General features: G+C 33.7%; 1 protein-coding gene across 1 annotated transcript; it reads left to right on the forward strand.

Moving 5' to 3' along the window:
* The first annotated feature begins 837 nt into the window (after window positions 1-837).
* On the forward strand, window positions 838-8,300 carry LOC122604031 (probable sucrose-phosphate synthase 2). Its single transcript, XM_043776919.1, has 12 exons — window positions 838-1,141; window positions 3,555-3,760; window positions 3,844-3,907; window positions 4,315-5,007; window positions 5,299-5,421; window positions 5,504-5,635; window positions 5,714-5,890; window positions 5,991-6,044; window positions 6,138-6,200; window positions 6,576-7,529; window positions 7,606-7,733; window positions 7,975-8,300. The coding sequence occupies exons 1-12, from the start codon at window positions 878-880 to the stop codon at window positions 8,252-8,254; spliced, it is 3,138 nt and encodes a 1,045-aa protein (XP_043632854.1). The 5' UTR covers window positions 838-877; the 3' UTR covers window positions 8,255-8,300.
* The last annotated feature ends 1,946 nt before the right edge of the window (window positions 8,301-10,246 follow it).

Genomic DNA, 10,246 nt, shown 5'->3' on the forward strand with positions numbered 1-10,246 from the left:
CGTTCATAAACATGTGTTTATTGGTGATTAGCCATACTCTTGATCATGTTGCCATTATTTTTCTCTTCTCTAATAATCAATTTTATCAGGTAAGGTGTATATCTCCTTACGTTGTTGTTTAAGATGAATTTCCAAGTTCAATGCATATTATAATCGATGATATCTCCTTACATGACTTTTTTTTTTAAAGAAACACAACTACCCATAATCCCATATCATCCTATGCTAAATACATACTTTGCTAATGATTGTTAGTTCTTCATCATTCTAGTCACAAATTGGCTTGAATACATGAGAATTATACCCAGTAAATAAGATAAAATCGGACAACAAAATATTGTTTGTCAATGAGGTTTGAGAACAAAATGAGTTTGATATCTAGTTTGCAACGTCGGTTACATGTAATTAGGATAATTATAAATTAAATAAAAGATGGTATAATTGTAATTTGCAAATGTCATTCTAATAAGTTTTAAGGATTTTAATGTTTATATTGATTAAATTCAATAATTTGGGTACTTTTGATATTTTTAAAGTTTAATAATGGTATTTTTGATATTTCAAATTTTAATTAGATAAATATGATATTTACGGTCTCACTAGTGGCATATATGATATTCACCTTTTTTTTCTAATATAACTTTTCCCTCTATCTATATATATATTTCTCTCTTAATTTTCCCCGGGTCTCCCTCCTAATAAAACTCCCATCCTCACTCATACTCTCATTTTCATTTTCGATTTCATAAAATGTTCCTTGAGAAACGGAACCAATTTCACACAAAAAAAAAGAAAAAATTTCAAGTTATGTTTAATTAACAAACTAATTTAATTTTACGTTCTTTTCTTTGATTTGATTAATTGATATATAGAAATTATGGCAGTGAATGAATGGATCAATGGTTACTTAGAAGCAATTTTGGATAGTAAAACGACCAATGAAAACAAGGTTAATATACGCGAACAAGGCCATTTTAATCCGACTAAATATTTTGTTGAAGAAGTTGTTACCGGGGTCGACGAGACTGATTTGCATAGGACATGGATCAAGGTTGTTGCCACACGAAACACACGCAAACGAAGTTCTCGACTCGAAAACATGTGTTGGCGTATATGGCATCTCACTCGCAAAAAGAAACAGGTACGTATTTATTTTTATTTTTTTCACATACATACACATGTGTGACGTGATCGAACAATATATCACGTATATAATATTTTATGTCTATGAAATCCTATAAAATAACATATGTATTTCTTGAGTTATCTTTATGTATTGAAACCATATTTTATTTATATTTATATGTGATTTGTTTGAAGTTCGTTTATTTTAATGTTCATAGCAATTTATGTAATGCAAAATTGTAGCATCACATCTTGCGTGTTGTCTTGTATAACCGTGCGTCTAATATTTGAATTTGTTCAAATAAAGAAGAATATGTACACGTGATATTGGTTTGTTGTAACCATCAACAACTAGTATATTTTGGGTAAGAGGGTAGAAGTACACCCGGTTAGTATGTAATTACCCAAAAATATTAAGTTCCGACGACATTATAAAATACCAAGTCAACAATTACAAAACATGCTAAACAGCAACAAGTCAAAAACCGGAAAAGAAACTACTACGACAGGTGACATGCCACAATCACATCTAGCCTATCTATTATATGAACGAATACATAGACGAGTAACACGACTAGACACAAATTCCTTTGAACCATCGAATAGGGTTAATGAGGATCAAACCCTTGCTTTCTGATTTAAACCTGGATGTCTCACTAGTAGTCTCTAGATCATTGACAAACTTTTAAGTTATATATCAATATAAATTTCATTTTTGTTTCACGACATCGGATATGCGACTTGTTTTAAATTTCTAATTTTCTATAATTTTTTTAGAATGAGTGGATATATTTCTTAATCCTGGGTTTTATTTTCTTCCAATTTATTTCCAACTTGCTAATTACAAAGAGAAGACCGGAGTATACTCAAAAAGTTCTACGAAATGAACATGCAAATACTAGTTGAATGCGTAAATCAAAGCAATGTTTCAAAACCGGACTAGACACTGAACCGATATCATAAAAATTTACCAGTCTGACAAGTCTGACCTCAATTGAACCGAGTTTTGATGAAATCTACATTTTATTCAATAATACCATAAGATTCATGATTTAAACACAACATAAGTTCAATAACATTAAGTTATATCATTTATCCAAAAAAAACAAAATTTTAGCACAAAAGCCATTAAACACATAAAATGTAACTTTTTTAAAGTCATTTCTTCATACAATAACAAAAAAGAAATACAAATTAAGCATAAATATTGTTTTTCTATGAAAATATAAAAACCAAATTATTAAAATAAAACTCATTTGTTATTTGTTAACAAAAGCGATTATTTGGTCCCTAAATTATCAAAATTAATTAGTATACTACATAGTAATCAGAATTAGTTAGTAGCTCTACTTACGTGGGTTGGCCAGGGGTATCTTCTAAATCCACTATGTGGGCCCCGGAGGTGAGTTTTTCCCAAGGTCTCGGATTTGAGTCTTGGGTTTTTCATCTCAAGGTATTTTCCATGAGGAGAGGGTTGGAGGTCCAGCGAATTGTTGGTTAAAATTATCTCCAACTCGTCTGAATCGAAACTAACTTTACCAAAAAGAAAGCTCCATACGCAGCTTACTTAAATCTATAACTTTCAATGTATTGAAGTTTATATATATATATATATATTGAAAAGTCAGTTTTGGAACCCAAAAAATTGCAAGAACTTTTAGGAACGTTCTTTAAATTAAAATTATGTACTATTTGATTGATTACACATGTTTATATAGTCATTGTTCACAAATGTTCCTATAACTATCTATATACATTTGATCATCACAAATCTCATGAAAAACATTAATTTAAAAAATATTTGCATACATATGATCGACCAACATACATTTGATCATACCACTATTAGTGCACATGTGATCATAAAATTTATGTCTCCAAAAATTGTATAATGGATGATAATCCATGTCTGTTCGTAATTCTAAAATACAAAATTGCACCTAAATAACTCAAAAACAATCAAAAAACAATAACCATGTAAAGAATAATCAATTATTAAGCTTGATTTAAAAAGTCCCTAACTAGTATTTGCATGTTCATTTCCTAAACCGGTCGGTTCGAAAACATTGCATCAAAGCTAAAGTCTTGACTTTTCCCGGTAGCCTGAACACGCAACCATCTTAGTTTACACACATTTTAGGCCATTTCTGTCATCACTTTAGCACTGTGTTTTTTTCACATCAGGGAAATAACGAGTAATTGTAATGAAACTACATATTAGAACTATATAGATGAAATCTTGTTCTTTTATGGACCTGTGAAAATCTTGAACATCTTAGAAGTGTTATATGTGAGTTATGTTGTTAGAAATCAAATGATCTATCGCCTTCCAACTATGCACACTTGCTGTGATTGGAAGACATTGTATATTGTTACTAACTAGCAATTTAGAGGATTTACTGATTTACACATTTTTGTTTTTCAAATAGCTGGAGTGGGAAGATTTCCAACGAATAGCAAAGAGGAAATTCGAAAGGGAACAAGGGCGCGTAGATGTAAGGGAGGATATGTCAGAAGATATGTCGGAATCTGAGAAAGGAGATCTCATTGGAGATTTAGGCGAGAGCCCAAAGAAAACTTACCAACATAATGTGTCTGGTGTGGAAGAGAAAAAGTTTTACATTATCCTTGTGAGGTATTGCTTTTGTTTATTTATTTTGCATATGCATAGTATACTTTTCAAGTTTAATCACGGAAATATCTTATCTTTTTGAACAGTTTACATGGTTTGGTTCGTGGAGAAAACATGGAGCTTGGTCGTGATTCTGACACAGGTGGTCAGGTATAAATTATAAAAGTTGTCCAAATAGCGGATGTCGACAAGCTTTAGACCATTTGCTAATGACTTACAGGATTATTCGGGTTCATTTTTATTTCTAACGGGTCAAATGGGTAAAATAGAAAATACGAGTAGCCAATAATGAGATAGGTCAAATGGGTCAAAAACCTATGTATTTTTTAATGCGTAAACACCCTAAATAGTTGAAAAACCTAAATTTGGTTTTAAAAAAATTAGTATTTGTGATCATATTTCCCATACTTCTTAGTAACGATTACATAACATATTTGGTCAACCAGAACCCATTCAGCGGGACCAAATACTGTTTCAATCTCCTCATGTTTCCGCCTCTAAGTATGGATATCATCATTATAGTAATAAAAGCTTCGTATGGTTCATTTGAATTCCAGATCAAGTATGTTGTAGAGCTTGCTCGAGCACTCGCTAAGATGCCATGGGTGTACAGAGTTGATCTATTCACCCGCCAGGTGTTGTCACCTGAAGTGGATTGGAGCTACGGAGAGCCTACTGAAATGCTTACAGTTGGATCCGATGATCCTGATGATGTTGGTGAGAGTAGTGGAGCTTATATTATAAGAATACCATTTGGCCCACGTGACAAGTACCTTCGCAAAGAATTACTTTGGCCTTATGTTCAAGAATTTGTAGATGGGGCACTTGCACATATTCTTAATATGTCCACGGTATTAGGTGAACAAATCGGTGGAGGGCATCCAATTTGGCCATATGTAATTCATGGTCATTATGCGGATGGTGGTGATAGTGCAGCTATTCTTTCGGGTGCACTTAATGTTCCAATGGTTTTAACTGGACATTCACTTGGTAGAAACAAGCTTGAACAACTTCTTAAGCAAGGTAGGCAGTCAAAAGAAGATATTAATTCAACTTATAGGATTATGAGAAGGATAGAAGCGGAAGAGCTATCATTAGATGCAGCTGAACTCGTTATTACAAGCACCCAACAGGAAATTGATGAACAATGGGGACTTTATGATGGATTTGATGTTAAGCTTGAAAAAGTTTTACGAGCTCGTGGCAGACGGGGTGTTAATTGTCATGGTCGATTTATGCCTAGGATGGCGGTAGTATTCTTATACTTCTTGTCAATCAATTTTCCTTTTAGCTATTTGCATTTAAAGATAAGAAACATTGTTCAGTTTTGAATAATCGACATTTTTGACCAGAAAATAGGAAAGTTTCAAAAAAAAAATTATTGAAGGTGATTTACCTAAGATAACCGGTTTTCAAGCGCGACATCAAAAAAGATTATCAAACACCAAAAAACAATGACAAACTAGCCTTTTAGGCTTTTAGTGAAATTAGCCTGCTTTTTATTATTTGTCAAATATTTATCACTCGATATTTGCTTTCAGGTTATTCCTCCCGGAATGGACTTCAGCAAGGTTATCCAAGAAGCAAACGAGGCTGATGGGGATCTCCCGTTTACCAACACAGAAGGGTCTTCTCCAAAAGCGGTTCCGCCAATATGGTTAGAAGTGAGTATACCTGGTAATAACATATGGTCCTTTTCATGTTTCTTTGTCGTATCCCTTTTTCATTAGAAAACTTTTATTGCAGATTATGCGGTTTTTGACAAATCCACACAAACCAATGATATTGGCATTGTCAAGACCTGATCCAAAGAAGAACATTACTACTCTTTTGAAGGCTTTTGGAGAGTGTCGCCCTTTAAGAGAGCTTGCAAATCTGGTAAGTAGACTTAGTTTATGTTTAAGTATCCATATATGTATGTTTATGTGTTAACCCATGAAACTTGCTTCAACACAGACGCTTATCATGGGGAATAGAGATGATATAGATGAAATGTCAGCTGGAAACGCTAGTGTGCTCACAACGGTGCTGAAGCTGGTAGACAAATATGATCTTTATGGGCAAGTGGCATTTCCTAAACATCATAAGCAAAACGATGTTCCAGAAATCTACCGTCTTGTTGCCAAAACTAAGGTATTATTTATATAACATACACAGTCATATTGTAGTCCTTTTAACCAATGAGCATACAATAGTATTAGTTATATTTAAAATTGCACTATTCATGTGACAGGGTGTTTTTATCAATCCTGCTTTGGTTGAACCTTTTGGGCTTACATTGATTGAGGTTTGTTATAAATCTTCCCAATTTATAGGACTTACCCTCAACCTTCGTCTTACTTGAATACTGGAAGTTGGTATTCTTTGTTTTATTTTATAGGCTGCTGCTCATGGACTTCCTATGGTAGCAACTAAAAATGGTGGCCCTGTCGATATTAATAGAGTAAGTTCTATTGTATCTTTTCCGTTTAGGGTCCTGCATTTACTATATATTTTGAGATTCTTCTTGCAAGTATAAAACTATTTTGATACTTAATTTAACAAGGGTGATTGCATATGTATCTTAAGAACTTAATTATTTGAATTCTTAGTTTATAAGTTTCGGCACACTTAACACAGCTTATCATTATCTAATTTCACAAAGTATCTTTTCTTTTTAACGACATATGTCATTAGTAAAAGGAAATCCATACACTATCTCATACAACCCGTTTTATCATAGCTGATTCTGATTTTTAATGTTCACTAGGACACGATCACTCATCCTATCCGGTTAAGTAACATGAAAAGGCTAATGTTCATATTTATGTAATTACAGGCATTGAACAACGGGCTGCTCATAGATCCCCATGATCAACAAGGAATAGCTAATGCTCTACTTAAACTTCTATCGGAGAAGAATTTGTGGCATGAGTGCCAGAAAAACGGTTGGAGAAACATACACCTCTTCTCGTGGCCTGAACACTGTCGTACATATCTGACAAGAGTGGCATCATGTCGAATGAGACATCCCGCATGGAAAACAGACATACCTTTAGATGAAATGCCTAGGGAAGAATCCTTAAATGACTCACTTCAAGATGTGCAAGATACATCTTTGTTCCTCTCAATTGATGGAGATAAATCTTATTCAATCAACGACTCATTAGATGGTGGCGGGGATATTCAAGATCAAGTCAAACGAGTGATGAGCAAGATGAAGAAACCTCACTCATCTGAAAAAGTTGGTGAGATGAACAAGAAAGTAACCTATAATAATAACACCGATAATGTGTCTCAGTATCCGATGTTAAGGAAGAGAAGAAAGTTGATTGTTTTAGCGGTTGATTGCTATGATAACAACGGTGCACCTGAGCAAACAATGATTAATATTATACAAGAGATGCTAAAGGCGATCAAATTAGACTCACAACTTGCAAAAGCAAGTGTTGTTGCCATATCCACAGCCATGCCATTCTCAGAGTTAATGGAGTTCTTGAAATTAGGGAATGTTAAAGTTAACGAGTTTGATGCTATAGTTTGTAGTAGCGGAAGTGAAGTCTATTATCCCGGAACTTGTGAAGAAAATGGTGAACTTCAACCGGATCCTGATTATGCCTCACATATAGAGTATCGGTGGGGTTCTGATGGTGTTAAGAAAACCATTTGGAAGTTGATGAATGCACCCGAAGATGAAGAAGGAAAATCAAGCAAAACTTTAAAAGTGATTGAAGAAGATGTAAAATCGAGCAACTCTCATTGTTTGTCATACATGATAAAAGATGTTGAAAAGGTGTGAATTATAATCCGAATAATCTATATATAATTCGTTTCATGATATTAATATGGTATTCTATTTGGAATTGCAGGCAAAGAAAGTGGATAATTTGAGACAAAAATTTAGAATGAGAGGTTTAAGGTGTCATCTCATGTATTGTAGAAACTCAACAAGAATGCAAATTATTCCTCTCCTCGCCTCTCGAGCCCAAGCCCTAAGGTAAAAATCCGTTGTTTAGGCTTCAAATTCATATTGCACATACAGTTTATAAAATAGGTGGGTAATGAGCTTGGAAAATTGTGTAATGGGTTTAAATGAATTCGAGTCAGAATGGAAATCAAACCTTTACTTTCATATGATTTTAAATGTCACAAAGGAGTTAATTTAGACTATGAAATCTCAAAATTGTCTTGAAATTACCCAAATCAAGCTATGGAAATCAAGCTATTATGCATGGCAGGTTTTTTTTCGTGCGTTGGAGATTAAATGTTGCAAACATGTATTTAGTTCTTGGTGAAACCGGTGACACAGATTATGAAGAACTCATATCAGGCACCCACAAGACACTTATTCTTAAAGGAGTTGTGGAAAAGGGTTCCGAAGAGTTGCTCAGAACCAGTGGTAGCTACTTAAAAGGGGACATAGTTCCTGAAGAGAGCCCGCTCATTTCCTATGTTAATACAACTAACTCCGAAGAAATTGCAAGCGCCTTAACGAAGCTTTCTAAATGTGATGCATGAATATTTGATGTTAAGTATACTTATATTTAACTATTTTTGAAAGATATACCAAATAGGATAATAACATGTATCACCAAATAGGATAATAACAAGTATCAATAGTTTTTCACAATGTGGGTTTAATTGTATGATTAGCAACATATATTCTAAAATCTATTGTTATAAGTTGCATTTCGCTGTTATATATTACATGCTACATGTAATAACCAGAAATTAAGCTTTTTTTTGTTGTTCTGTGTTTTAGTGTGTGTTAATGGTGGTTGTGTGTGTGAGTTAGTGTGTGTAACGAGAGAGATGATACAATTGGATGATTAGATTGCTTGAATGGGTAAAAGGTTACAATATTAAGCTATGGAGGGGGTTTATATACTACTATACAATTTCCACTATGCCCCCTTCCATACTTAGACATTTTACAATATAAGTACAAAATATTATACAAATACAAATCAACTGCTACTAATTATATTTCTAACAATCTCCCCCTTAGTAGTGATTTGTCAAAAATATCCATTCATCAAAAATCTTGAAGCTCTAGTATTTGGTTTGTCTCTGTTTGGATGTTAGAACCAATTATCTCCTTCAGGTCTATCGTTTGGGATCACCATGTTCTCTTCAAAGTCTCTCGGAGGAAGATTATGTGGTCCTGGAACATTGCTAGGCTCATACTTGATCCAGCAACCTCATCTTCGACGGACGACATACTTTGACTTCTTAACATTGTTTGCTTCTCTCAACATTCTTATGCTTTCTCTGAAATCAATTCTTTGAACGATCTTGTTGATTACTCGATCAAATAAAGCTTTCTTCTTTTCATCTTGTTCATCTTCTTTTAAACATGACAACACATTCTTGCAGTATTCCAAAGTTCCATCAAAATAAGAAGGAAGGTCACACATTTTAATGAAAATCTTTCTCTTCTTGTTGTATAAAGACTTTGATCAGGATAAGGAACATTAATCTTCCTCTTGACCAGCTCAAAACCAATCTGAAAGTCTTCTAATGAAGCATGTTGGATAACACTTGACATATATCTCTTTACAACATCAAACGCAATAAGATCTTCACGATATCTTTGAAAGGCATTCAGGAAATGACCGTAGGGAAAGATTATATCATCTACAAGTAAGAGCTTGAACTGAGCTTCACTGAATCTGAAATTATATCATTCTCTCTTTTAACATGGAAGCAGGGAGTAGAAATGTGTGTCTTTCTTATCAAAATCACTCTTATCAGCACCAAGATTTTGTACTTCCTTTCTTCTTCAAGAAGTTTTGGATTATAGTTATCCATAAGTTTAAAAAGCTCTTCGTATTCTTCAAGTTGTCTAGCATCCTTAAACTTATACATAGAAGCAAATTCGGGTCTTTCGACTTTGGCAATTTTATTTGCTCCGCAAAAGATAGGGAATGCTCTTTCTTCTAAATATCTTGATTTCATTGCAGCTCATTTTGGTTTCACACCTAGAGTAACCATTCTTTCTTTATCTCTTAAGAAATATCATCGATTGATAAACTTCCACTATTCTTTAGTCAATTCAGTTGAAAAATAATCAGGAAGTACTTCATCTTCAGATCTGATTGCCTCTTGAATGTAGACTTCTTGAAGTCTTGAGCAGCAGCTTCAGGAGTCTTTCTTATTTCATTAAAACCATCGAAATCATTAAATGTATAAGGTTGTGGAGTTGCTACAGTGGGAATTGAAGATTCTCCAGTTTCGTTTCTAATTGATGAACCTGTTTTAAAATAATCAAGATCTGGAAATTCCTTAAACACTGGTTCATCGGCAGCTTCTACATTTACTAAAGTCTCAACAAATTCAAGCTCATCCATAACAACATTGTCTTTAATAGCCTCTACATCAGCCTCTCCTTCAGCAAACTCAATGATAACCTCATCAACAACATCCTCATTGTAGATGTAGATTCGTTGTGACAATCGCAACATAGATTTGATTATTGTTTATGTTTTTAGGAACTTGTGTGTAATCATT

The sequence above is a fragment of the Erigeron canadensis genome, chromosome 6 (genome assembly GCF_010389155.1).
Source record: "Erigeron canadensis isolate Cc75 chromosome 6, C_canadensis_v1, whole genome shotgun sequence".
Taxonomy (NCBI): Eukaryota; Viridiplantae; Streptophyta; class Magnoliopsida; order Asterales; family Asteraceae; genus Erigeron; species Erigeron canadensis.

Excerpts from the sequence above, each read along its gene's own strand:
- LOC122604031 (XM_043776919.1), top strand. The coding sequence starts at position 878 with ATGGCAGTGAATGAATGGATCAATGGTTACTTAGAAGCAATTTTGGAT. Across the intron at positions 1,142-3,554 it reads TCACTCGCAAAAAGAAACAG|CTGGAGTGGGAAGATTTCCA; the intron begins GTACGTATTTAT and ends TTTTTCAAATAG. Across the intron at positions 6,201-6,575 it reads GCCCTGTCGATATTAATAGA|GCATTGAACAACGGGCTGCT; the intron begins GTAAGTTCTATT and ends ATGTAATTACAG.